We start from the raw sequence: 26,584 nt of genomic DNA on the forward strand, positions 1-26,584 counted from the left end.
CGCCCCCCGCGCGCCGCGGTCGCCTGGCTCCGCACGGCGCTCGCCGCAATCGCAGCGGCCGCGGCGGCGACTCCGCTCCACGACGTGGTGAGCGCGGCGGGGCTGCGCTGTCCGGGGGCTCCGGCCGGGGGGGAGGACGCGGGGTACGCCTGAGCGAAGGGGGCCGTGAGCAGGAGACGGCCCGCTCCGCTCCGCTGCTCGGCCGCTGAGGCAGAGGCGGGGGAGCGGCCCCGCCGCCTCCCAGGGGATCGGCAGAGGGTGCCGGCTTCCTTCCCGGGCTCCGGGCGCTGCCGAGCCCCCGGCGCTTCGCCCGGCGCCCCGTCTGGCCCTGGGAATGGCACGCCTGGCCTGGGAACTGTGTTTGATCCCTCCGTGCTGGAAGAGAGACAGGAATCAGAGCGGCTCCCTCCGAGGGGCACTGCCCAGGGCTGGCAGAGGAGGGAGATGGGGGAGGAAGCAGCGGCAGCAGCTTAGATTTGATCACCAGTAATACATTTTTAACGGGAGAAAAGGATGGAGTAACTATTGACGGGATTTCTGCCGAGAGCTGGGGATGCCTGAAAGGCGCTGCGCTGTGGCTGGTTATTTATAGCTGCTAGACAGCCGTGCCGTAGCATGAGGTTCTGCTTGGAGGTAGTAGCACCACTACTTCCCAGGTAGGATGGAACAACACTGTGTTGGATGTCTGTATTTGGGAGTTAACATAAATATTGTAGCCAAGATCCGAAATGCTAAGATAAATCATAATAGAAGATATGTGGAGTGCAGGAATCTGGTAATACCACACTGGAATTTCTGCGTAATAACTTCTCCAGAATTTCATTCTCTCTGTGGTCCCATTTCCATGTTTGCTGAGCAGGCATTCTTACCCTTACCTGACTTACTCTTTCACCCTTCTACCCCCTATAACAAAATTGTTACTCATGCAGCGTTGCAGTATCTGTGTTTTCTTTTCAGAATGTGATGGCAGAGGCTTTGTACATCTGCAGACAGATAAGAAAGTAAATAGCAGAAGCAGTTTTATTGAAGCCTTAAGGTTTGCCAGTTTTGAATCTGGGTTTTTTGAAATGTGTAGAGAAAAAAAAATCTCCTAAACCAGGTGTATTAGCTTATCACCATTCTAGGAATGATTTTGGGTTTTTTTTACCCTCAGGTAAATTGTACCATCTGTGCTGCCGAGAAAAGTAAACCTACAAACAGGAGAATGAACTTTATTTGTAATTAATTACTTTTAAATACATTTATTTAACATCAAGACTCATTGTGAGTTAACTAAAAAATCATGGGCTTTTACAGTAAAAGTGGCTTACACATCTTCAGCAACTAAACAGAAATATTTTACTACAAGTTTTAATCATACTAAGCCAGTTTGTAGAATGGTTGCTAACAGACTTTGTAAGGAAATGTTTTGCAAGAGGGGCAATAATCTCCTTCAAAATGTACCGTATTAGAATTTATAGTGATAAAGATTTTTTTCTTTTCTTTCACAAGTGCAGAAAGAAAATCAGATTAATTGTGCAGGGGCCTAATCACAGGTTTAGGTGCTTCTGTTTATGTAGCAGCCAGCACAGCATGTGGGTGGAACATTGCTGACAGAACTGTGGACATCAGTTTCCTGTGAGGAAGAATGTCACATATTTTCTGGAAATCAGCATGTAAGTGGCAGGCAATATGCAAGCACTCTGTGGAGAAAGGAACTGTGGCTTGATTTGGGAATCTGAAAGGCTAGTAGTTATGAGAAGTAAGCTGTTAAGAAAGACTTCATAGAAGAGCTTTAATGGTCATCTGATCAGGCTAAGGCTGTTATTTTTCAGCAAGGTTACTGTTAGTGTACTTCTCATGCAAGTATATAGAGATATGCTTTCTGTTTATATAGCTCTTGGAGACTGTGCTTAAGGTATGTGGAGTGCAAGCTACTGAAGTGTCAATATTACTTTAAAATCTAGTGGAAAATACTTTGATCAACTCAAAGCCCTTTCTTTAGAGTGCTATCCTGTTCTAAGAGTACTGATCTTAAAGGACTGTTTCCAAAAGGAAAGTTGTGAGCTCAGGGAACAGGCAGTTGACTGGAAAAATTGTTCCAGCAGCAGCCAGCCATTTCCATATGTGGTCTTTCTTAAGCATCCCTCTCATATCAAGTCAGAGATAGATGCTAGCTATCTAGTGGGAAGTGGTCAAAGAACCTCTGTCAGGACAGACTGGTTTTAAGAGTGATTTGTTCTGCAAGAGCCACCCAATTCTGGATGTGCTTCTTCCACAGATTGTGCAAACTGTGCAGCAGCCTTACCTGCATGTATACGTGGTGGTCTGATGCTGAACCCACTGCATTGATGGGCTTTATCCTGGCATGGTCTCCAGGCAAAGTTAATTAACTCTTCTGTCAGAAAGGCTAGGCAGAGCTGATCAAATCTTATGAGATTTTTGGATCAACCAAAGCTCCAAGATGATCTTGTAGCGAGTTTTTAGTTTTTCCACACAGTGTTCATCTGCATGTGATGTAGGATTGATTGCATGTGACAGATCTTCAGAGAAAGGCTTTTTCTGTACCTGTGATAAGCTGGTCAGCTGAGCTACTTTCTCTTAATATGACTTGAAGACAAAGCATGTGATGGGGAGCTTTCTCTTCTCAACTGTAGGTCAAGAACTCATACAACACAACCCTGAACACAGCCTTTTAAATTTCCCACTTGCACTCAGAGGCTTTCTTTAAAACAAGTAGAAATATGTGTGTGCTGTGAGTGTATTTGTTTGATCATTATTTGTTTGTACTTTGTTGGGTTTGGTTTGGGTTTTTTGTTAAGCAGTACTTTGAAACAGATGGTGAAGACCCATTCCCACTGCACATGTTTAAACCTATTTTAAGTGCTGCTTAGAGAACTTCAGGGAGCTGAGCATTTACTAGTTATGGTATACTGGTCCATTGTGGTATGTCTGGGTTTTTTTTATTTCTCCCTTCTTTCTGGTGTTAATTTCATTTAATTATAGTATAGGAAAAGACAGATAAGAGAGATTATATGTCATTAATTTGTGTCAAAGAGGAGGTTCTTTTCTATTCTACATAGTCCATGACAAAATATGTATGATTTGCTAGTACAGTGCAATGTTTCTTGGTGTTCATATTTTTTCCTGGGTGTTCTGCATCAGTCACAACATCTGTCTCAGCAGAGAAGAGAAATGTGAAGACCTAGGTACCCTTGTACTATGTGGAATCCCTCATGGAGGGACTGCCTGAGGGGCTGGTAGCTGAAGTCTTCTGATCTGGCACGGGGATTTTCTGTGCTGGGGCTGTTTGCAGGCAGAGTGCAGTGCTGGTGTGTGCTACATCTGTGGTGTGTGTGTGTGGCACAGCACAGGCCTGCTCACAGGTTCTGGCTGGGGTCCTGAGAACTGTGGTTGATCCTTAGTGTAGTCAGGAGTGTGAACTCACCAGGAAAGACAATCCCAACAAACTGTGTCCAGTTGCCTCGTATATCAGTAACTGATAGTGGCAGGAACTGTTTCCATGTGATGGATGTCTGTGTGCCAGGACCTCCCTTCAAATTAGCCATCATGTTACAAGACCCGGTGAACAGGTGGCACCAATACAGTTTCTGTTGATATGCCCTGGATTCTGATGATTGCTATCTCAAAGAGCTAAGCATCATGTGAAAGGATCTCCAGCAATTGTTTAGACCATTAACTTACTTTTTTTTCCTTTTTTTTTTTCATGTAAATATAATACATGTTATAGTTAATGTTATGAGACAGACACTGAGCTCTGAGGGATCTGTGTGCAGAAAATTTAACTCAATATTCTAGTAAGTCAAACTCAGTTAAGATTTATAAGCAGATTGTCTAAACAATCCTGATTTTCTTTTCTTGCCTAATATTTCAGGAGTTAGATATACCTGAGATTGAATATTAGAAATGAACAGGCTCATTGGCCTATGGCCTATGGTGGCACCTTACAAAAGTTCTGTACAGGTTGGTTTGAATCTTAGCCAGGCTGTAGGCAATGTAATAGGCAGGTTTTATGGATGTTGTACACACAGTGCATCTTCAGCACAGTATGTTATTTGTCTTATCATCTGAAGAAGTGACAAGATAGATCAGGCAGAGTTGCCATACAAAGCCACATTCCTTGGCAATAATGACAAAACTTTACAATTCCAGCTCAACATGGGAGAGTATAACCATCTAATAAAAAATCTGCTTATTCCTTCATATCTGCTTGAGTGCTGAAGAAGCTAATAAGTCAACAAACCCTAAATTGTTAAGTTACTGTGTATTATTCTTGGTCCAAGTGTTACAGGCAGTGACAGGAGTGGCTTCTTCCTGAAAGATAAGTTTTTGGAAGAAGCAGTTTCGTAACAGTTAGTGTTTGGTTCTGTTTAGACTGTCAAGACTTCCTTACTTTGTGCTAACACCACTAAAAAGGATAAAAAAACCCCAACATTTCAATATATATATAAAGTATAATATATGCATATATATTTTTTTCATACTACGGCCTGCAAGACTAAATCTTAGTGACCAGTGAACCCATGCTATGGGTTAGGTTAGTAGTCTTCTCTGAGCACAGCTGCTTTGGAGAGAATCTGGCTGCTTCTCTGTTCCAGCCTCATTTGAGTGGCTGCAGATGCGTGGTTTTGACTGGGGTACTGAGGCTGACTTAGATAGTTTACTTGGTTTAGTGGTAGTTTTGACATTTTGCCTTGTGACTGTGTTGAATGGCTTGGGGGTTTCCAGCTTTTATTCCACAGAAAGCCATGATAAAGTAGACTACTCTGCCTCTTACTACAACACCTCTTCCATACCTAGCAGCAATGATTAACTTCCAGGATCTAATTTTTTGTGAGTAGGCAGATGTAAAATCCCATCTCCCAGTGCATGAGGAAATGTGTAATCTTTATGCATGTGCCAGGAGCATGCAATTCTTCAGGGGAGTTTGCTTTTAGAGTTCACATCAGATGCAGCAGACCTGAAACTATGACCAATAAATGGAACTTGCCTGTCCCCCCAACCCCAATTCAAAAAGCAGACCTTAAACCTGTGATTGGATATGGCCAGATAGTTTGCTTGTAAAGTAAATGCTTTATCAGACATTCAGGGTGTTCAGGACATTCACTAGCAAGGACCCTACTTCTAGTCCTCTCAAGAAAGTAGAAAGAGCCATTTCTGCATGGGCTACAACCTCCCCTCTGCTCTGCTTTTTTAAATTTGTCATTCACAGGCTCAGATGCATTTTTTCTCACTGTGCACCTTGTGCAAACACTTAACCATTGAGGAAAGGGGGCAAAAATGCTGCTCTTTCATGTGGTGCTGGTTCACATTTGCTCTCCACTAGCGTAAAAGGTTGCACAAATAGTATGAGGCTCTCACAGCCTGCACTTCCCCCCAGCCCCAGCCCCCCATCCTGTGCAGAACAGTGGCACGGCCTCTTTCCACCCTCTTTGGTATTGTGGGCAGAGAGAGCTTTTGTGACACTCTGACCTTCCAACTCTCCAGCACTTTTCCATGTCTTAAGTGTCCTACATCACCTGGGATTTGACTCAGTAATAATGGGCTAATTGCCAGTGAGTGGAAACCAGGGAATGACATAAGCAGAGACCAAAAGAATTGTTTTAATCTTTCTGAAAGAGTTTTGTCTGTGAAGTACTCGATAGTGAAGCTTGCTTTGTATTTGAGACTTACTCATTGCCAGCTATTATAGAGCAAAACAACCAGAGGGAGCTGAACAACTTGGTTGTCCTATTCAGAATTGCTTTCAGTCAGATTTAAAGCTGACAAAAAGCTATTGTAACTAATAGCAGCTTGGTGCTAAAGGAAGATATGACCAGAAATTGTACTGTGGGTTAAATGGTCTGTAAAACAAACAGAAAAACCCCACAAGCAAGAAAAGCTTCTAGTTGGGATACTGCTGATGTGTGTTCTGCATTTTTTTATTGGCTGATGTCCTCTCATTTACTTGTCTCAAAATTCTTCATTAGGAGAATTTTCTCCCATTTGTGGAGAAATAAAGAAGAGAGATGATACTGAAAACAGTTTTGCTGCTAGGCTGTGCTCTGGGCATCAGCACATTCCCCATGGAAGAACCTGAAGATGGAGGCAAGCACTGGGTGGTGATTGTTGCAGGTTCGAATGGCTGGTACAACTATCGCCACCAGGTAAGGACCACTGTTCCACATGTTGATGCTGTCCATGCTCTAGAAAATGCCAGCTCCCAGACTTGCAGGAAGGTGATAGCTGCCTATCTATCATCTAGATTAGTTTAGACCTCTCTCATTTGAGCAAGTGCTTCTAGAGTCCCAGGTGTGTGTGAAGTTTTCAAACAAACAGCAGCAAGATTCACTCAGAACCTGCTCTTAGTTATTTTTGTTACCACCCCAAGAATTCCCTTCCACTGCTCCACTGCTCCTTTTTACTATGTGATTTTTTTTTTTTTTTTTTTTTTTTTTTTTTTTTTGCATACAACTTTTTCCAGCCTCTAACCTCTTGAAAAAGCTGTCGTTACAGGAGGAGAAGTATTCTTCCTCTAATCACACTTCTGCATCCTGGGAGACCTGTGCCTTTTAGGGTAAATACTTTATTACTAACTAGGCTAGAGGATCTAACCCCAACTTGCAGTTGATATCTAAAGGTAAACCTCATTTTAAGACACGTGTGTGTTTCTTTCCATTTCTTCCCTCTTTTCATTATGCTCTGAGAAGCTTCCTTTTTTTTGAGTTAAAAAATCTCAGAAGTCTGCAAATGCATTATTATGTTTTGAGGAGTGGAGGACATGTGGAAGGGTGTTTTTTTGTTTTTTTTTTTTTTAACCTGAACCAGTTTGCTGACTGTGTTCAACAGCAAGGCCTCAGAATTATGTTGGCACAACAAAGATATGGTGCACCAGGGTGCAGGGAGCAAAGTGGATGGCAGAAACAGGAGGAAAGGGAACTGGAACTCCTGAGTCTAACACTGCTGGGAAAGTCAGTGTGTTGTGAAATTGTGGGCTGAGTGTGGGTGTCACTATGGACAGGATTAAATCCAAGTGACTTAACTCTGATTAAATTCAAGATTTATAATCAGCAGTCAGGAAACTTATGCAGCACTTTTCCCTTGGGGAATTGCTGGACAATCCCTTAAACAGATTAATCTATGTAAATACTATCTTTGCTCTAAATTTGCAGCTTGGGTTTTCCTGGAGAACAGGATTAATTTAATTCTGATTTGTGTGTACATTTATATATTTCTAAATGCTAGAAAAATAGTTTATAATACTATTGTTGTTTAAATACTAGTGTACAAAATCAACATTTTTAAAACTGAGTTGTATGAAATGTACTGGTTGAATTGCTGAATGCTGGAACTTGTAAAGTATATATTATTTTTAATGTTACTGCCTGTAAAATGTAGAGATGCTTCATCCTCTTGGTTGATTGAGGAACAAATGAGCCTTCTGTGTGTTGGGCACCCTGGGTTTTGTGTATGCTTCTTCTCCTTCTCAGCTCACAATCAGTTTGTAACTTCCATCACAGTGATGAGCGTAAAACTAAATGAATCAGACTGACAATCTTGTTGCATCTGAAGAACAACCTTTCACTGGCAAGTGGTAGCTCAACACTTTGACAAACAGGTTTTAGGGACTTTCCTTACACTGTAGATATCACCTGATAATCATAGTTGGAATATTACGGCCTTAATATAAACAATTTCTATTTTAAATTAAATATTAAAGAAGAGTTTTAAAGTTGAAATTGGGAAACAGTGATGAAAATACTACTGCTGTACTTGATTACTGCCTGTCTTGGAGTGTCTAAATTTAATTACTGAGTTGTGCTCTTTTTGTTGCTATTGCTGTATAACCAGTCTAGCTGGCTCCCTTCCATTCTAGGAGGAGTTAATACCACAACATTAATTCTTTAAATAAAACTACAGTTTTGAATCTGTGGCTCATGAGAATTCCTTTTCTCAATTGCCTGGGCACAGTTTTTAATCTGTCTGTCAATGAGCCTGCAATAGCAAGTGTATCTGCCAGGTAAAATAAGGTTATGAAGAACACAAGATCCACACTTACATATTTGTGTCCAACAGTGAGTGAATCTTTGGAACATGCCAGTTTCACAGAAGCCTATTAACTTTTGAGTGTGGTCATCCTTTGCAGATAGTTACGAAATAATTCCTTTTCAATGTTAGAAAAATGAGAACAGGATTTCTTCAAACACCTTAATTTTGAAGATAATGTCAACTAGCAATGCGCAGTATCTGCCATGTGGGATTGTTCTGAATTTAAATACTAGGAATCTCTGTATTTTAAACTGCAACTTGCTTCAGGTATTAACATTTGGAAATAAGAAAATTAGAACACCAGTAAGTATCCTATTAAAGTTACAAAAGCAGCATTGTACAAGGGTCTGTATGAAGGATCCTTCAGAATGAGGCGGGGTTCTTACTTCCCTGTCCTGAGCAAGATGCTGTGCATCTTAACTTGTTATGAACAAGCTCAATTCCTGCAAGATGCAGCACAGTAGCAACTTGTGCTGTTCTGCCTAGTGGCCTTTTATGGCCAATCTTAAGGGCCTGGTGGGAGTGAGCATGCATGGTAGCAGTGACATGTGGTGAGACAGACCCAGCAGTTAGTCATGGGAAATCCTCTCATTTGTGCCATCAAGTGTCATCCACACAAGGGTGCCTAGGGTATTAAAAAATTGGAGAAATTTGTTCCCAGTAAAACAAGCAGAAGGATAGACTTTTAGGAGAGTTATTCAGAGAAGGAAAGAAGCTACAGAAGTCTGAGGAGTTCTAACAGATTTTTGAAAATATTATGCAGACTGATCACCATGTCTTTGTGTTTTAGTGTTCCCTACCTTCCAGAGGTGGAAGCAAAAACATTTTAAGTAATTAAATTATTTGCCCAAGTCACTTACAGTGGAACCAGGAATAGGACTTGGTCTTTGACGTCTATGCTTCAGAACACATAGTGAACACACATGGAAACTCATGGTATTGTTCAGTAGAATCATGCCTGTACTATAAGAAATCAAAGCAGCGCTCCAGAATTGCACGTTTGTGTAATTTTTTGCTTTCCAAGGGAGAAACTGCAGAGGAAAAGACATTGTACTCTAATTCAGTTCACTTCTGCCATCAACCTTCTTCCCCAGAACTTCTCTAATCTAGCCTGTGTACAAGTGGATTTGTAGATGTGTTCCAGTAAGTAGTTATTCAATGTGGCTTTTTTTATTACCGGACTCGTTGCTATTCCCTACATGCAACTAAGCACTCATAATGTCCCTTTGTAATTTGAGAAGTCAGCAGACACATCTCTGGGTTTCAGTTGCTCAGTTCAGCTGTCCAGAGTACAGTTAATACATGATGTTGCATGTTTATATTACATTTTTATTTTGTGAGCTCCAGTTGTTTTGCATGCTGCCTGCTTCAACAGGGTCCAAACATACTGTATTGTCTGCCACTGTAATTATCTGGTGGTAATGCGTTCATCTAACTGAGCAACCACAAAAGCAGAAGAAATAGATTACATATTCAAAAATATCTCATTTCATTCATGAAATGCTGTACAGACCCGAGGAATAATAAGTTTGTGAAGACTTTGCAGACCCAGGAAACACTGAGTTTGCACCTGTAATGTCAAGGAATCTGAAACTCTGCCTAAGACTGGTTATTAAGATGTCAGTGGACAGGATCCACTATCAGTACAAATCAAGGATAGAAAAGATAAGGAATAAAACCACCATTTGCACTTAATATGAGCAAGAGTCACACCTTGCAGGCAGTTGCTTCCACTGTGATGGCTGAACTGGGACTTCTTCCTAATCAGGATGACCTAAACTTGTCTTACACATTTATCTCATCCAGTTCCTAAAATAAAATCTAAGTGTTTTGTGTAGTATAGAGCCCAGTTTGATAGGCTTACTGTCATTGCAGGGCAAGCTTGTATATTGCTTTATGCTTGTGGCTTCTCAGTTCTTTGGTGTTTTTATTCTTATTTTAGTGGTTTTGATTAGAGTTGCTTGGGCTGTGGAAGGGCTATCAATATGCTCCTCTCTGCTCCTCAGCAGTTATTCTGGCTTCTCTGTAGCAGCTTTTCTATTATGAGACAGGCTGCTGTTCAAGAGTACTCCCCCTGTTTCTAGGGAAAGTGGCTCAGCTCTCTGCTGCACAAAAAGCTGGATAAAATACCTCTGGAAAGCTTAGTGGCATATGTGAGCAATATACAGTACTAAATGCTTTTGACAGATTTAGAGAATGACTCAACAAACTAGTTCTCATTAGAAGAAGTAGTCTGGCTCTTCTGTGAGATGAACATACCAGCTAACTCAAATCTAAAGCTGACTTTACGTCAGATCAGAAAGAGACAGACTCATGCTTCCTGGATACTAAACCCCACATAGTCTGTGGAAAAGCCTGATGTGAAACAAGAGTCTTACTAAAGATGGAGTGCATCCTCAAGGGAAATGCCAGACTGAAAAAGTGTGGCAAAATTAAAATAATCTGAATTTGTATACATGGGTCTCTTTTCAGTTGTTGTTTTTAGTCTTACGCTTACTGAGCTTTGTGGGTCAGAGACTGTATTTATTCAGGGTTCTAGACACTACCAGCCAGAGCAGTATCTTATTCCAGGACAATCTTAAATTCTCCTGTCTTGTAGGTAACAGACACTAAGGTTGCCTTGGCCATGTGGCTTCAATTAATGTTTCCTCACTGAGCTTACAACATTTAAACTGAACTCTCAGGAAACCTTTCCTAAATTCTTGATAGAGTTATATCTTTGGGCAGATTCACTGATGTATATTTAAGCAAAGGAGTAAGACATGGCTGACATTTCTGACATATTCTTCTACTTTGTTTATATATTAGAGTTCATTCTTGTTTTGGCTGTGACATTTCAGCACAGCTGTAGTGGGAATTGTGCTGCTTTAAGGTAAAGCTGACAGTTCCTTTCAGCCACGAACCTAGCAGTCATAAGACAAGAAGTAACCAATTTCATACATGTCCAAGCTTTCCCTTTAGGAGCTATTTATGCAAGCTTGTGTCATAAACAACTTGATTTTTCCAAAAATCCCCCCAGGCAGTTGCTTAAAAGCTGTGTTGTTCAAATGTGTAAACAGCTGTATGGCAGAGGAAAATAGGGGTGCCAGGAAAACAGGGTAGTTCACTCTCTGCCCCCCCTTTCAAAATCTAGGAGTTAATTATTTTAGCAGTTCTTCCATCAGAATTTGCTGATGTAGTGAAGGGTTTAGACTAACCAGGGGGTGAAAGGTCTAAACCATGCCCTTAACAGTGTCCATTTTGGAGCTACCCTTAAGGCCAGTTGTGCAGCAGAAGCTGTACAGCTGCACCTTTTCCTGTGCTGTGTGGGGCAGCTGCTGCCCAAATCACAGTCACAGAAACATGATTTAGTGACAATTTATCCAGTAAATGTTTGTAGCACACATTTCACATGTTAAACCATCAAGAATAATACAAATAAGAGATCTGAAACAAGTGAACAGCTGTCTCTTCTAGAGTGGTTTACAGGTGCAGATATGCCAAAAATATTTCAGAGGGTCAAATAGCAGTATTTGAGAGGCAGTTACACATCAACAGGAAATATTCTAGATTCACATACACCTCCCTACTTTAACTGCAAACATTTTACTCTGGTTTTGTAGAGATTTATGGGGTTTTTATGTATACACAGGAACCAATCATGAGCAATATCAAAGGTGACTAATTAGGTCAGCTAAGTCTATGCAATAAACCCTAACTGTTTACTCATAAGTGTCCTACTTTAGTCAACAGAGTTTTAGCAGGAAAACATGTTTTTGCTGCTCTAGTCTTTGCTGGTGATATCAGTATGCTACCAGCAGGTACAGTTCCCTTAGCAAAAGCCTTAAAAGGCTGGGACAACCCCCACAACAGGCATAAGTTGAGATTGAAGGGAATTGACTACATTGATCTGTCTTCCTTTACAGTAGGGATTTTGCTAATGACTACTGTTTGCTAAGACAGGACATACTGAGCAAACAGTGAATGAACCAGAAGGAAGGAGAGGCAACCAAAAAAAAGCTGATAATATGCATTTACAAAGTTTAACCTATTTTGGGTACTTGGCATCATTTGAAGGACCTCCAAAGTCCCTACTGGCCAGCCACATGTCTGTGGGAGCACAGACGCTTGCTGATTGAATATGGTGGTACTGTATCACTGCATGCCTGAGCATTTCCCTATGTTGCCAGCCTGTAAAGGTTCCTGTCAGCATCATAGAGCTGTGTGATATTTTGGGAGTGAGAAGGGATCTATGATCTACTCATCAATCAGTGTAGAGAAGCTGTGATTAGTGCTTTCTTCTACTTCTGCTTGGGTTGCTTGTGAAAATCAAATATGTTCTTGGTCAAACCTGTGCTCTTCTGTTTCATATTATATGCAATATCTTCCTAACTCTGTCTAACCTCAATGTTTTGACTTGTTGAGGCAGCAGCTGGTACAATGACATACAAGGAAATGGAAAACTAACTGGGAGATTGTCTGGGATAGGTGGAAGAGAACCTAGGCTGCTGACCTGTGAAGTAGGAAATAGAACTGCTTTAGTAAGAACAGTTTAGCATTTAGGGTTAGTCACATAAAGAGATTTTATTGTTGGAGAGTTCATTAGCATTGAATGTACCTCACTCTTCACGGAAACTTGTACAACTATCTTCTCTTTTCAGTTATATTTGCACTTAGAAGACGAAGGATTGTAAAGTTACAGTATTTTACAGTGTCCTTTTGGTTAAACTAATGAAAATCACTAGTACTCCTAAGTAATCTGAACAGACGTTGGTCCACTTAAACAACATCAATTTGGTTTCCAAATTAGCAAATTAGATTAGTTCAACACAAGTAAGCTTTAAAGCTTGCTTCTTGCCTGCATTTGGAGTCTGCATTTTTTAGATGAGATCTCTTCCATTAATCCTGCACAACTTTTCCTAACATGTGGTGGGTTCTAGTTCTCAAGTTTAGGAATGATTGTTAATGTCTCATTAGGGTACTCAGGGACTGTAAGTTTTAAAGAAGATAATAATTTGGGCTGGGATTACTAAGAAATTAGCATTCTGATAGAGGTCTGCATTTACTTACATATCACTTTAATGGGTGTTGTTATTTCTGCATCATGGGAAGATGGTTCTGTAAAGAAAATGTGCTTATTCATATCCTGTACACATCAGCAAAAGAGCCTGAATAGAAATTCTGCAATTCTGTTTTCCACTGAAATCTGATGTGCCCTGAATTAGTTGCTCTGCAGAGTAAGAAATACATAATTAAAATATTCCATAAACCAAATTCTCATCTCATAGTAAAGTAAGATTTAATAAAATCTTTGCATAGATGAGATTAGTAAACAATACTTGCTTAAGTGAAGGACAGCCTTCAATGCTTAGTCATGCAGGCTTGGTACAGAACTAAGGGAAATTGGTGGAAATCCAGCTCTTTTTGTCCGCTTGGCACACTTTGGATTTATCTGTCATTGCATAAGGTTTTTATTTTGATTTTCTCACACAATGCAGAATATTGCTGAGAGCTTCATGTTAAATTTGTTACCTGTACCAAGTCTGAAGTAACTTCTGGTTTCTGTTTAAATAAGAAATCAAAATAGGTAATGAGGGAGAGGTATTAATCATAGTCTCTACTATTAATGCAACTGCTTCTAATTAGAGAAGGGCAATGAGCTCTGGTTTAACCTGTGCATTTCAGCTCTCTAGCAACCCTCAGTCTCTTATATTGGAATGAAGTTTGTTTTGGTCAATAGCCTGCTCTTAGGTCTCAAAAGCTATTTTGCTCCTGGTATCAAAGGTAAAATTTCTGTTAAAACTAGTAATGAAAATTTGCTTAATTTCAGGCAGATGTGTGCCATGCGTACCAGATTGTACACCGAAATGGAATTCCAGATGAGCAGATCATTGTCATGATGTATGATGACATTGCTGATAATGAGGAGTAAGTGATGAATGTACACTGGTCACAAACTATATGGTTACTACAAACATGCCATGGTCACCAGTGTGTTTTGAGTTTGTAGTAGTTTTGAAAGAAAAGCCCTTAAAACCACCTGTGATATTCATAGAGACATCAGCCATTAGCACAAGAATTCTCCTTTGAAATGTGCTCATGAGCTTTCTAAGCCTTATTCCACAGCTCAGCATCAGCTGTGGCACTGAGGACTGCAGAGCTCTGTTATGAGATTAAGGGATCTTAACTCCCAGGCATAACAGTGTGCAGCAGATAAATAACCTAAACTCATGAGGGGAGGTCTGTGTATGAATTCCAGGGCTTTTTTGGGAGGATATTATCAGATTGATTCCCAGCATGTACATTCAATGAATATGAGTACAGGTCCCATTCTGTGTGACTGTCTAGAGCATATAATTTCTTTGTGCATGGCACAGTTGATTTATACAGCCTCCAATTCTGAAAAAATTTCCCCCAAAATCAGCAGACATTAGAGGCACAGCAGCACTGGGAGCAAAGTGTTAAGGGGAATAAAGGCAAGACTGCAACGAGAGAGATGATAGAGACCATCCACCTACATCCTCAGGTTAATTTACATGAGCTGAGGTAGAATACTTGGATGTACTCTGAGGGTAAGGACACCTGAGACAAACATATGTAACTGACTGAAGTGCAAAGCCCTTTATATTCTGAAATCACTTAATGACATATGGTGCAAGTTCCTGTACTCTCAGGCGAGCTGGCTCCTTGTTCTATGGTCATTGCATGGCATGTGGCTAATTATTCCTATTTATGTTCCATTAACCTTTCAGAAATCCAACTAAAGGCATTGTCATCAATAGACCTAATGGCTCAGATGTGTATGCTGGAGTGCCCAAGGACTATACAAAGGAGGTAGGAACAAAACCCCTTTCCCTGGGGAAGGTTCAGCATTATCCAATGTCTGAATAAATTCTTTCACCCTGTAGCTTACACTCCATAATGCACATCATATAAAGCATCAAGTTTATTCACCTGCATGGTTTGGCATGAAGTTTGGTGTTCATAAGATGAATATAGACAATAGATTCTTTGAAGTGAAGCACTGGTCATGAAAGTGAGCCTTTACATTGTTTCCATGCTGACACATGAAATAAAAGAAAGAAGGGTCTTGGATTGTAAATGTTGTAACTCCATCTGAGAAACAGCTATGCAAAACTAATTGTTTCATTAAATCAGTACAGTAATCCAGTCACTCAGTGATTTCATGATTCAGCAGCCAAGTGAGTCATTAGATAAAGATGTATTGAAAAGGATGGCCAGCTAAATTTGTCATCCATGCATGGATTCTAACTTTAAAAAGCTATCTTTCTAAATGAAGGTTTTGTTGGTTTTATGATCCGATCTAACTTTAATCTTCTCAAATCCTTAGGACGTTACTCCTAAGAATTTTCTTGCGGTTCTCAGAGGAGATGAGGAAGCTGTGAAGGGGGTGGGATCAGGAAAAGTATTGAAAAGGTAAGAGAAGTTTAATTTAGAAAATAATTGCATATGTAGTTGTAAATTGTCACTGATTTGAACAAAAGAGTAGGGTAAATTAGAGCAACTTGAGAATCCAGCAAAATTATTGATGGCAATTCCAGGTCCTTCACATTACAAATATAGTGGTTCTAGTTTCTTAAACTATGCATCACAAGAAAGCAACTGCTGATATTTGACTGGTTAAGGTATAAAAGTTCTAGAGGGTAGTATTAACTGTATTAAGTGTTATTTAGACTACTTCTTTTGCAAGAACAGCAATTCTAAGAGAGTGTGGCTAAACTTTGGAAACCTCTGGAAAGGGTTTTCTAAAACTTGTTTTAATGTACAAGAACAGTTTTATTGATCAGCTGAAGACTTATGTCAGACTCAGGCCAGACTTAGCAGTGAGTGGCAGAGGGACAGAGAGAGCCTAACCAGCTCATCAGCTGGAAGAATTGCATGTCTAATCCCAGCCTTGGTCTTTGTAGCACATGTACAGTTATACATAATTCTGTTCCTAATGAAGTGGAATTATGGTTTATAATTAATGAATAAAAATCTTTGTGACTGAAAAAGTAATACGAGCAATTAAACCTGTAAGTGATGTATTATGCTTAAATTATTTGTAAACTAAGCTACACAAATGATTTTAAGTTTGGCAGTACTCTAATATATGAAGAATAATAATGATAGATTGCCTAAGTGGAATGTAAGATTTAAAATTAATGTCAGGTTATAAAGGCTTATATAATTTAGATGATTCAAGAATGTAGTTAATATATTTCAGGGCCAAATAAGAAGTCTTCTTGGAAGGATACCTGATGTCAGTTATTGATCTTGCTTCTACAGAGTTTGAAATACGAAAGTATGATGCCTCCTTACTAAGTTGTACTATATTTCTGACTATTGGTTAAGAGCTATATAATACTATGTTTTTCTACATACAGGAATTACTGTAAAACCTTTAAGAATTTAAATTAGATCATTTGGAAGGACTAGCCTTGTTAAAGAAAAACTGTGAAGTCTTTCTTCATCTGACAGTTGATTTTAGAGGCATAGTAATGAAACAGAAGTGAAGAATCCCACCCTGGCACTGAAGAGAACAATAAAAAAGAAGGAGCAGGACAACAGTCAAATAAGTTACTGCTCTGAATTGTTTAAACTTCATCCTTAAAAGCTGAGGTTGAAAATGATATGTACAGTACATATAGGCAAAACATTAATAAATTACTGCACATTACCAGATTGTACTCTTCTAGTATCTGGAATGAGTCTAGAGGTGACTATGAAGCAATTTTTGTTTAAAAAAATGTACGTCTGAACACACCCACCTGTGAAAACTTGATGTTCCCATTCAAATAAGGGAGTAGCTATGCAGAGGGCCAAAGTCTCTTAATGTACTCAGGAAGACAACTTGAAACTACAAATAAAAGTCTTAATTGTTTGCATTCCACCTTGTTCAAATTTTTTGCATTTAGGATCAAGAGCAGGAAGCCAAAAAGTAACGCCAACCCTTCTTTATTAGGCTCTGTTTGATTTTTCAAGTGGCTTGACTTTTGGTATTGGGTGGGACAAGAACTCAATTATCCTTTCCCTGAGAGGCTTCCAGATGGGCTTTCAGGTGGTCCCCCTAACCAGTAGGTTACTGGCCAAACAGAAGGCTGGACAATGTTCCCTTGAGCTGCTGCAGTTGCCCCTGTTTGCTGTGAGGAAAGAACAAAAGCAAGTAAAGATTTCTAGACTCCGGAACAGAGGAGGGGCTGGACACTCCTTCTGATCTTTTTACACACTTTCTATTTAATTGTCCCTGAATACAGTTTAAAAGGAAAATTCCTTTGCAGATCTGGCTGTTAGGCCAAGACCTTTCTGTCACCCAAACATGATGTGTTTGATTTAGAGGGGAATCAGACTGTACAGCAAACTGTTCTACACAGATGTGAGGGTGTCAAAGCCTGTGAGTGCTCAGTGCTCAACTGATTGCAGAGCCATGGATGCAAATGCCAGTCTGGCCTCATGGGTGCCTGTGTACATGCCTCAGTTCTTCATGGAGCTGTAGGCTGACACTGCTTGGTGAGCTGTGTGGCTGATTATGGCCATAGTAATCCTTACACATACCTAAGGGTCTTAGAAAAGGGGTTTTTATGATTTATCCCTGTGTTACTGGTGCCTTGGTATAATTTAGTTATTAAAGCATTCCTTTTTTACCAGACTTCTACAAATGCCTACAGTATAACCAATTCTTCACACAGCCATTAAAAACCAATTGTGTTTCCACCATACCCTACACAACAGGCCCTGTCTCACAATCAGTTTACAGTTTGGAACATGAAGTGTGATTGCCATATTCTCCATGTTTGAGGGACTAGTGTATATCTTTGTTTTTGTTCCTTTTGTGGACACTCATCTCCTCTAATAAGGATCCAAACTAATATGCTTGGGAGAAAAAAATACTACCAAGAGGAGGAGGTGCTTCAGCTCTATTATTTTCAGATATTGACATGTCTTGACACTGAGAAGCAGATGATTGTTGCTGTATTGAAGATTAGGTTGGAGTAGTTAAAAAGACTTAGTTTGCAATTTTTTCATTACAGTGGTCCCAAGGATCATGTGTTTGTTTATTTCACTGACCATGGAGCTCCAGGACTTCTGGCTTTTCCTGATGATGATGTAAGTATTTTGGGAATAACACAAACCCCATCATTTTAGTGACATACTAAAATAATAACTAATAAATGTAAAACATGAGACTATTTAGTGCACTGCTCTATTGAGGGAAGAGGCCAAGAAAGAGCATTATTCTTCTCATGAATGTATTTTGGATTTTTTCCAGTTAGAATCTCTTAACATTCAGTTTGAAACTTAAGTTCTGTCTGTTTCACACAGGTGTGACTTGGCTTTCTGGTGCACTATACTTATCCTCTGGAACCATTATTCATCTTTTCCAGAGTGCTAAGTGCTAGAATGTTATATTTCAGAAGGGCAAAGGCATGGATAAATTTATTGGGAAAATAGTGTACATATTCACAACACTTAGTATTTATTCTTAAGTGAATTGTGTGTCTGTTGAACATAAGTGGTTTTAATACAAGCCTTCTTATTTTACAGCTTCATGTGAAAGACTTGAATAAGACTATTTGGTACATGTATCATCACAAGAAATACCGGAAGGTAAACAAGCATACCAGAAATTCTGAAATTAAAAGAGCAGCTGGCATGGAAGAAATATGTTTTTATTTTGAGAGTTGGCTCAAAATAGGAAGAATCCGTTACATGCAGTTAAATTTGCATTAGGATTTTGTAGTTAAAAGGATTGATCTGCTCCAAATTTTCTGTAAATGGTTTACTTGTTTTTGCAGTCAATGTTCATATGTAGTGTAACTGCTGTTTGCTAAAGCTGCATATTCTGGCTAGAAAAGCAACATCTGTAACTGCTGCACCCCCATAATTTATACCTGACTCTTTCTTCCTGTGCTTTGTTCACTTCAGACTTCACTATTATTACAGGAAGTTTGTATATACCTCATGTTTTTATTACAGTTACTTATTTAGTTTAAAAGACTGTACTTCTTGTCAGAAAATTCTGTGAATTTATTTCATCACATATGCTAACAGCAGAAAACTTACTGTTTTTGAACATTTTACTGGTGCTTTTTTAAAGCAGCTCTTTGTGGCAATGTCTGCTATGGCTGGCTGTGTTTAGGAACACACAGCTGGCATCAGTTCCAGAGGTACTACATTCAGTACTAACATGTTGCTGTGCCTATAGAGTGACTGTGTATTTGATCTGTGCTTGTACAATAGCCAGTAGATCCCTGTGGATTCTGTAGAAATGAATAACACCTTTTCATTATTATTCTTTCCTCTTTCTACAGAGTTTAATTCCTGAAAATAAAAAAATATCTTTTGTTTTGTAGCATTATGCATAGCTTTTGTTCCAGGAATAGCAGTACAGGCCAACTAGCTACAGCTAAAAAGTGCCAAACAAGTTTTCTCCATTTCCTCATGGAATTTCTTAAGGTATCTGATTTCTTTTTTTTTTATTTTATAGATGGTGTTCTACATTGAAGCATGTGAGTCTGGATCTATGATGAATCATTTGGCTGATAATATTAATGGTGAGCAATCAGTTAACTTACTGGACTTAAATATCACAACTTGTCACAGACCTAAGCAAGTACTGACTGTGACAAGAACAGGTTCAAGGCATGTTTATGTAGAATTTTAGTGGGCACAGGAAAGTGATACTTTCCATTTACAGGAAGTTCCTTTTAGCAGAGTCTTACAAAAGACTGAAAAGGCTTTCAGTTTCTTGGAAATGAGAAGTTGAAAAAGTATTTCTTTTCAGGAACCAGGTGGCTGCCCTGGTTATACAGACATTTCTCAGCCTCAGCACTGCTAATAGATGTGAAGTTCCTGCTCTCAGTTTCAATGAGTAGCAAAGCAGTTGTGTGACACCACTGCCATGTGCTTTTGCTGCACATTTGCACAACAGCCCAGGACATAAAACTCAGATTTTTCAGGGCTTCCAGGATCTGTGCTGCAGAGCTGGAAGCTCAGCCTTGATTGGGGTGAGGAATCACAACCTTTTGAAACAGCTGTTCCATATCAGGGAGAGAAGTGCTTGCTGCTGTGGTTTTGAAAATGTGATTGCAGAGAAGACCAGCCATGTTCCTGTCCATGCCATCCTGGGTGTTTGGCCCTGGGTATGCTGCCTGACACCTACCAAGATTTCTTACAAACAGTTTTTCTTTTTTACAGGAAGTTTCATGTTGACGATTGTCCCAGACAAATGCTTAGTATTTTTTGTAGTTTATTTTATCAGAAATTTCCAGTCTGAGGACTCTGGTTTTACAAACGGCTCTGCCACAGAACTTGAAATGTATTAGAGTACAAAGTTGTCTTTGGCAGCTTTCACTGATACGCTAAGAAGTTTAACTGGTTACTTAGTAAGCATTTTGAAGGATGCTAAGAGGAGCATTTTACTGCACAGATAAGATTCAAGATTTTTTTACTTTTGAGCTTTAGGTACATTCTGATTAGAAACAACACGATAGCTCTATAAAATCATGTGGAACACTTTCACTTTAAAATATGGATTTTCCTTCAGTTACACAACTATGCTATGTATTAACTTTGGCAAAAAGCCAAAATTGCTTTTGCCTTAATACCTGTCAAATTGTGTTTACAGTATCTGTTGTCTTAGAGGTGACTTACTGGGAACACTGTACTTGGGACAGATGTAGGTTTACTTTACTTTTGTCTCAGTGTAGAGCATTATCCAACAAAATATATTACTTAGAAGGTGACATTATGTGGATATAAAGATGATTTTTATGGGAGTCACTTCAAGTTTGGAGAAAAGTTCTCATTATTGTAATATAGAAAATGCATGTATAGATAATTGTTAGTGCACAATGCTCTCAGGCAGTTCTTGAATAGTAGATTTTTCCTTCAGGTATTTTTCCTTCAGGCACCCCAGACCACATTTGGCAATAAAGAAGAAGCACAGAGGGTGACTGAACAGAATGACTGAACTTCCTGCTATTTAGAAGTAAATGATTGAAAGGCAAAATACTTAGACAAATATATTGTGTGCAGCTAAGTATTAAATCATGGAGGGGCGAGGGGAGATTAAAAAAAAAAAAAAAGATAAAAATCCCCTTACTGTTTGTTTTACAGTTTATGCAACAACAGCTGCTAATCCCAAGGAGTCATCTTATGCATGTTACTATGATGATGAAAGACAGACTTATCTTGGGGACTGGTACAGTGTGAATTGGATGGAAGATTCAGATATGGTCAGTTACTTAAACAAATTTTCTTCATTTCATGTATGAAAAAGATCACTAGGATATTTAAACATAGCTCTTTTACAAGGTCTGTGAAAATATTTGGCTTTATGTGAAAATAAAATCAACAAATTAAGTTGGTAAAAAATATATACTACTCAGAACCATATGTGTAATCTTGTTTAGGCCACTGAATTTATTTCCAATACCAACTTTCAGAAATATTATTGTCTTTTGTTATTTATAAGATAAAAAATATCTAACTTCTAGTTCCAAATTCACATAATCTTTATTTGCTAATCTGAGACCGCATCTCCAAACATGTTAAACGAATTGGGCAGTTCAGTAAGTTGTAGGGCTGCTTAAATATGGAGCTGTGGCTAACCCACTTGTTAGTATAATGGAAAATAGTTTTAATGAAACAAATATGGGATTTGTATGCTAGTCCACTCCCTTCTTGCCCATTTGCTGGGAGATGAGATTACTAAAAGCAATATGGGAAAATGCTGTCAAATCTTCTTTTCAGTTTTTACTTCTATGTCTTTCAAAGGTTGTATAGCTCTTACCCTATACATCCTTCTACTCACTGGCAGCTAAGACCCTTTGCAGCTTCCCTTGCATTTTTAGAATAGCCGAGTTTAACTATCTTTGACCTCATGGAACTTCCTTCATGCAGGAGGATCTAAGAAAAGAAACACTCCACAAGCAGTTTCAGCTGGTGAAGAAACGCACCAACACCAGCCATGTGATGCAGTATGGAAACAGAGTATGTATTTGACAGGGCTTTCTGCTCAAATATATCTTCCAGCCTTTCTTACCCTATACTTTCATGCCTTAAACCAAACAAATCCAAGTAAAAAACAGCTGTAAACTGGAAGGGTTGATTTAGTCGTTTTTAGACATGAGCTATTTCTCTTAGAAGACCTCTTAGCATTTAAGAGGTGATGATCCTGATACTGGTTTTGCATATGCTTTAATCCAAGAAATCAGGATACAAGTTGTCCTCCAAGCTCTGCCAGTGATTTGACACTCAGTAAAGTATAAGAAAGGTATTTACCACTTCCCAGCATATTATGAACATTAGTGAAATGTTAAAAAATACAATGGTCCCTCAAATGGGAAGAGCTAAGAGGTGATACAGCATTTACAATAGTACCATTATGCAACAGATTAAATACTTGTTAAAAAAATGTGCAGTTATGTAACCTGGTAGCCTTTTTCCCCCCAGTGAGTTTTGGAAATAAAAGTTCCCTGATTTTTGGCAGCGTTTACCTCACTGTATTAAAAACTCAACATATGCATACACACAGACACACACACCTACAACCCTGTGATCTCCTTTATTTTCTCTAATAAAACAAGTTTAGAGAGTTAGGTTTGCATGGCAAAGACAGAACTACTATTGAGGGTTATTGACAGTTCCCATCTGCTTACTTTTTATCCTTCAGAGCATCTCCTCCATGAAGGTGATGCAGTTTCAGGGCATGGGGAAGAAAGCTATGCCCATTTTTCTGCCACCTGTGGAAAACTATGACCTGACACCTAGTCCTGATGTGCCCTTTGCAATCATGAAACGAAAGCTGATGGCTACCAATGACATTTCTGAGGCTAAGAAGATTGCTGCACAGATGAAAGCGTACCTGGAGGTAAGAAAATCTCATCAGGCCAGATTAATTTCTATCCTAAGCAATGGCAGGGGGAAAATCCCTGAAAGTCAAAAAAATTACTCTTTGGACTGGTAACCTCTAGCTGATGGTTTATTCTTCCTTTAAAATTCAGTAGTGATTATCTAGCCAAAAGGTAAGCAAATGCAAAAGTCAATCTCAGCCTTTTTTGACAGGAAATTCCTCATCTGCATCCATGGGGATTCTTGTGGGGAAGACTTAATCTTTGCTGTTAGAGAAACTCAGGTGTCAGTAGAACTGAAACATCCCAAACCAAATAGCTCCTGCAGAATGGAAGTCAGGATTGGTGTAGGTGGTGCCTTCTTTCCCTGGTAAACAGTGGAAGGACAGTAAGTAATTTTGGGTTCCAGGAATCTTGATTTTCTGTCAGTTTTCATTTGAGTGTGAAGAGACAAGTGCAAGAGACTATGCTAAAAATAAATGGCAAAATTTGGTTCCCTAAAGAGCCTAAAAGTTAAAGGAGGATTAAAGAAAGGGAAATTTCATTCAAAGTCTTTAAATTAGATTTAGAAAAAGCATGTTTTAAGTTCCTTTTGGTTTATATACAGGTGAAAGAATTCATCCAAGAATCCATGCAGAAGATAGTCACCATAGTAACAGGATCAACAGAACAGACCAAGCAGATTCTGTCAGACAGACTGACCATCAGCAATTATGACTGTTACCAGTCAGCAGTGAACCACTTCAAAGCTCATTGCTTCAACTGGCACTTACCTGTGGTAAGTCACTCATTGGATATAACCTGATAAACAGGCCACAAAAACTAGCACAGTCATAGGCACATCTGCAAAAATCAGCTTTTATTTAAAAGCTACCTTGGGGCAGTCATACAGATGAGATTTGGAGGAAGGGTAAGTAATGCTTTTGGAAACAATTTTTACTACACCTTAAGTAAGCAAGAAGTTTACTAAAAAAAACCCAAAAATAATATGTAATTTTTACTAGTTAGTGCTGTTGCTTCCATCGGTTCCCTCTCCAGAAATCCCAATGTTAAAAAAGTCATGTTGTATTTCTGCTTGAAACATCTCTGCTGACAAAACAGAAACACAACCACCACCACTATGAATTCATAATCTTGGTGCATTCAGATTTCTGTATTATGATGTAGTATTATGCATAATTTCTTGCAGTAGCCTCACTGCTATTTCCATCATCTTACTGAATTCTTGAGAACCACTTTTTAGTTTAGGGGCTTTGTTACTGTTTGCTCTTCCTGGGATGCCAGTTGAGGATTCAAGTCCTGTTGTCAGACTTCAGGTTAGAATAAGAAAGTCCTGATGTCAGGCAATATCTTGCTTCTTCAGTGGATTTTTTGGTTTTGTTCTGTGGGATTTTATGTAATGGATTAGTCTTGAGTACGAGGTCAATGTGCAGCACAGCTGAATTTGCCTAAGTTCAAAGAAGTTGAATTACTGAATTGCCTGAAGTTCAAAGAGCAAAGTGTGGAAAAAAAAAGATCCATTTAGCCCAGTACTAGATCATCAGTTGAACACCTTGGATATTATAGCATCTCTAAATTATTTCCACCATTTAGTCTGGATAAACAATACCTGCTTTTCATCACAGAAATGGTTAACAGCGTTTGTTTATTTCAGTATGAGTATGCACTGAGACAGCTGTATGCCTTGGTCAACCTGTGTGAAGGAGGATACCCCATTGACAGGTAATGAGGTTCCCAGATATGCCCTGTAGTTTTAACTGTGGCTAGAAGAACAAAAGCTAATAGGCAGATAAAGCTTAATCCTAAAAGCTTCTTGCTTGTTCTGTTCTTGCTATCATTTTGTCAGTAAATTACTCTAAATTTAGAAATGTTTATTTTGACAAACATCATTATTTGTTCCCTCCCACTCATAATGATCCATGTCCCCACAATCCTTTAATTTCCATACTGAGCCTCAGGGAAAATGACAGCCAGTCAGAGGATCCCACTGCACCACATCAAACAAAACAGCATGACTGGTGCAAGGGCGTTGCCCTGTAGCTGCTGCATGAGCTTACACTGAAGCCAGGTAGGGAACTGCTGTGTTTTCTGTGCCACCCCCTCAGCTGCTGGCTCAAAACACCACAGCACTGCTGGGTTCTGGTGATGAAAGGGAATATGGTGCTATGTCCTTCATGTGTGGGGTAGGAAAGCAGGGAAGTAATGGTCCAGGCTGACTCCTGTGGTGGTGCAGTAGAGCCAAGGGCAGCATGGTGTTGGAATTCTGTCTTAGGAATTTGTGGTAGAGGTTGGGATCCCAGCTTGTGAGTCATGCAAGAGAAAAGGGAGAGAAGAAAGCAGAAGGGTAGGGAATGTGAGGATGGTCTGGTAGTTCAGAGAATGTGTACATGCAACTCAGGAGGTGAAGAACTGCTGCCCCCACTCCTGGTGGTAGCCCACTGCAGTCAGTTTGGGAAATAGTTTGAGAGCAGAGTACCTGAAAAGTTACTCATCATTATTGTTCTCTGTTGCAGAATATTCCTGGCCATGAATCGGGTGTGCCTTGGGTACTGATGGAAACAACAGTCCTGAATGTAACCCTTACTACAAGTGATAACTTTTCATAGCTGTCATAATCCAGACTTTATGTGCATGCAACCTGGAGAGAGTCAGACACTGTACTGGAACTGTGCTGAAAGCTGAGGCACCAGACCATGAGCAGTGCAGCACTTGCCAGTGCTCTCCCCTGCATCCCCACCTGCTGACAGCCTGCTGCTTTGAGAGAAGCATTTTGGCAGACCACCTGGAGCTTTCAAGATGGATAATTTTTTTCAAAGCACAATGGTCTTAGAATCTCTGGATGAACACCACAAGCCACCTGTGTGATTGCTAAATCCATCCTAAATCTAAACATTGAGTCATTAATTCTGGATTTTTTTTTAATACTCTTGCTTAATCTTAACTTTTTAAAAAAGTTAATGAATTCCATTACAGTTACTAATTTGCAGATTGGTTGAAGAGTGAAGAAACCAAAGGTTGTTCTTTAACTCCTTAAAAGTTTAAAGAAATTAGTTGCATTTGGGAGCTATTTGATGTGGACAGCACAGTTAAATGTTGAACAGTAAAAATCTTTGTGAGTAGAAAGCACTGTTTCCCAAAGAAAAACAGAAATATCTAATGCTGTAAATTTAGCACCAGTATGCTGTAATTAATTGTGTATACTCACAAACCTGTGGGAAGTCATATTGACAGGAATTGCCTGTCAATAAAAATAAAGTTGACAGTTTCATCCACCCACAGTGCAATAGTGTTGGACATGTTGTGTCTTGAAAATGGAAGAGAGCTAATTAATTCTATGACATGCATTACAACGTTAACCTGTCCCTGTAAGACTTTGATAAGGCAGGTACTCTCAAAAACAGCCGCACAAGCAAACCAACAAAACCCAAAACAAATCCCAAAACTCCAGCCTAAAAGCAACAACAAAGCATGTAAAGCTCCAGATCACACTTGAAGGTTCCTTTCCTTAGGGGTGACTCAGTAAAGGACAGGCATGGCAAAATTAGAGGTTGTGAGATGATTCACAAAAGTTTCAGGTTGTCCACACCTTGTTACACGTGGAGACTGGATACAGAAATATTTCAGAGTTATTTTCAGTGTGCTAAAATACGCAAAATCACCTCATCTCCATGTGAAAAGAATGAAGTCTGGCAGAACTGAAGAGAGAGTTCTGGGTAGCTCCA

The 26,584-nt window shown here is 39.4% G+C and overlaps 1 protein-coding gene across 2 annotated transcripts; it reads left to right on the forward strand.

The window, feature by feature from the left end:
• LGMN (legumain) lies at positions 1-26,134 on the forward strand. Of its 2 annotated transcripts, XM_053946702.1 has the most exons (15): positions 11-87; positions 1,497-1,655; positions 5,970-6,146; positions 13,838-13,935; positions 14,760-14,841; positions 15,359-15,444; positions 18,039-18,114; positions 18,553-18,615; positions 19,496-19,562; positions 21,127-21,245; positions 21,913-22,002; positions 22,685-22,882; positions 23,470-23,640; positions 24,517-24,584; positions 25,376-26,134. In XM_053946702.1, the coding sequence occupies exons 3-15, from the start codon at positions 6,009-6,011 to the stop codon at positions 25,413-25,415; spliced, it is 1,296 nt and encodes a 431-aa protein (XP_053802677.1). In that variant the 5' UTR covers positions 11-87; positions 1,497-1,655; positions 5,970-6,008; the 3' UTR covers positions 25,416-26,134. The 2 variants fall into 2 exon arrangements, with proteins under 2 accessions (XP_053802676.1, XP_053802677.1); XM_053946701.1 differs by lacking the exon at positions 1,497-1,655 and having other exon boundaries at positions 1-87.
• Positions 26,135-26,584: the final 450 nt, after the last annotated feature.

Source organism: Vidua chalybeata, chromosome 6 (genome assembly GCF_026979565.1).
Source record: "Vidua chalybeata isolate OUT-0048 chromosome 6, bVidCha1 merged haplotype, whole genome shotgun sequence".
Classification (NCBI taxonomy): Eukaryota; Metazoa; Chordata; class Aves; order Passeriformes; family Viduidae; genus Vidua; species Vidua chalybeata.

Bases quoted from the DNA above. Each gene is read 5' to 3' on its own strand.
- LGMN (XM_053946701.1), top strand. From the start codon at position 6,009: ATGATACTGAAAACAGTTTTGCTGCTAGGCTGTGCTCTGGGCATCAGC. The intron at 15,445-18,038 runs GTAAGAGAAGTT...TTTTCATTACAG, and splicing joins TCAGGAAAAGTATTGAAAAG to TGGTCCCAAGGATCATGTGT. The intron at 24,585-25,375 runs GTAATGAGGTTC...TCTCTGTTGCAG, and splicing joins GGAGGATACCCCATTGACAG to AATATTCCTGGCCATGAATC.